Source organism: Eimeria acervulina, genomic scaffold, assembly GCF_000499425.1.
Source record: "Eimeria acervulina Houghton genomic scaffold, Eah_scaff1261, whole genome shotgun sequence".
NCBI lineage: Eukaryota > Apicomplexa > Conoidasida > Eucoccidiorida > Eimeriidae > Eimeria > Eimeria acervulina.
Window position 1 is genome coordinate 1 of NW_013550309.1, and position 1,902 is coordinate 1,902.

At 43.1% G+C, this 1,902-nt stretch overlaps 1 protein-coding gene across 1 annotated transcript; it reads right to left on the minus strand.

Moving 5' to 3' along the window:
* Positions 1-264: 264 nt before the first annotated feature.
* EAH_00057720 (hypothetical protein, conserved) lies at positions 265-1,473 on the minus strand (the record flags this gene model as incomplete). The annotated part of the gene is made up of 3 exons (XM_013397388.1): positions 265-545; positions 779-838; positions 1,171-1,473. Coding segments are annotated over 3 exons (644 nt in total), but the record flags the coding sequence as incomplete, so codon positions are not given.
* Positions 1,474-1,902: the final 429 nt, after the last annotated feature.

Sequence of the window (1,902 nt, forward strand, 5' to 3'; positions counted from 1 at the left end):
CCCTGAGAAGCAGAGACAAAAGAAACACTTCACTGCTAAACCCTAAACCCTAAACCCTAAACCCTAAGCTGTATGCCCTATACCCTTTGCAGAGCCCTCTCTTCGCTAGCAAAGAGGAAAAGAAGAAGAAAGGGTTTAGGGTTTACGAAGAGTAAAGATTTAGGGTTTAGGGTTTATGAAGAGTGAAGATTTAGGGTTTAGGGTTAGAGGAGGAGGGAGATCGAGGGTTTAGGGTTTAGGGTTTAGGGTTTAGGGTTTATAGACCTTATACGTTTCCAGGGGTCGAATCTTTTTGCTGCTTCTGCTGCTTTTTGTCTCTCTTCTGCTGTTCCGTCTCCTAGGAGCACCTCAAGATCGCTGTCAGCTGCTGCTGCTGCTGCTGCTGCAGCAGGAAACATATCCTGCTGCAGCAGCAATAGATCTACTGCTTGATAAATAAGCTCTACGTAGCGAGTTGTGTTTACTAACAAACCCTCATAAACCCCGAACACTTCTCCTTTCTTCTCGCCCCACTCCGTCGAGCCCCCAGATGGTGAACCAAAGTACTGCACACAAACCCTAAACCCTAAACCCTAAACCCTAAACCCTAAGCCCTAAACCCTAACTTGTGGGCCTAGGGCGTTCTCTCTAGCTGAAACGAAAAGTATAGAGAGAAAGAGAGAGAGAGAGAGAGAGAGAGAGAGAGACAGAGAGAGAGACAGACGAAGAGAAGGAAGGTTTGGAAATTAGGGTTTAGGGTTTAGGGTTTAGGGTTTAGGGTTTGTAGAGGTTGGCGTACAGAGGAAACATCTTCGAGGTGTATAGGCAGGTCATCGCGTTCTTCATTAACAATTTCTTGCTGAAGAAGCAAATAAAGACGAAAAGAAAAACAAATAGAGACAAACAAATAAAGATAAAGGAGACAGATAAAAGAGACAGATAGAAGAGACAGATAAAGGAGACAGATAAAAGAGAGAAGGACCCCCTAAACCCAAACAACATTTAAACTTCATCACCGCAGCAGAAAATAAATAAACAGCAGAGACAGCAGAGTCAAAGGAGACAGAAGGAGACAGATAAAAGAGACAGAAGGAGACAGATAAACGATTAAGAGAGAAAGAGAGAGAGAGCTAAGGGTCGCCAAACCAGCAGCAAAACAGCAGCAGCAACGCTTCAGCAGCACTTGCTCACAATATAATTTCTGTATTTATACTCTCCATGAGGCAACTGCTGCTGCTGCTGCTGCTGCTGCTGCTGCGGGTCATAGAAGTCGTCAGTAAAGTTTAAAAGGAAGTCTTTCAGCAGCAAAATGTGTTCTTCAAACTTAGAAACTTCAGCCATAACCTTGCGCTGCAGCTGCGCATCATCTGATAGCAGAAAGGCAGTGTGTTGCTGCTGCCGCTGCAGCGTTGAGATGCACATCTGCTGCTGCTGCTGCTGCTGCTGCTGCTGCTGCTGCTCCGGCAGATCAGAACCAACTGCCGCAGCCACCATCCTCCCTCTTAGCAGCAAGCAAGACAACGAAAGAGAAGAAGAAGAAAATAAAAGAAAATATAATACAATACTCAGGTGTACAGACACCTGCTACAGTCTGCGAGCACTCGGCGGGAAACAAGAAGAAAGATATTAAAGAAGTTGAGGTAGTTTTGAAGATTTAATTAAAAAAATAAATGAAAAAAAGAAGAAAAGAAACAAAGTTATTGAATAAAATCCAGAAACCCTAAACCCTAAACCCTAAACCCTAAACCCTAAGAGAAATTGTATAGGTGGGGTTGGGTGTACATACACCTCAAAACCCTTGGGTTTGTTCGTTTTTGTCTGAATATTTGTATATTTCTCGAGTCTTTTCAAAGCTATTTATATTTGCAAACAAATAAATATACTTCAGCACAAAAAGAAAAGAACAAAACCCTCAAACACTCT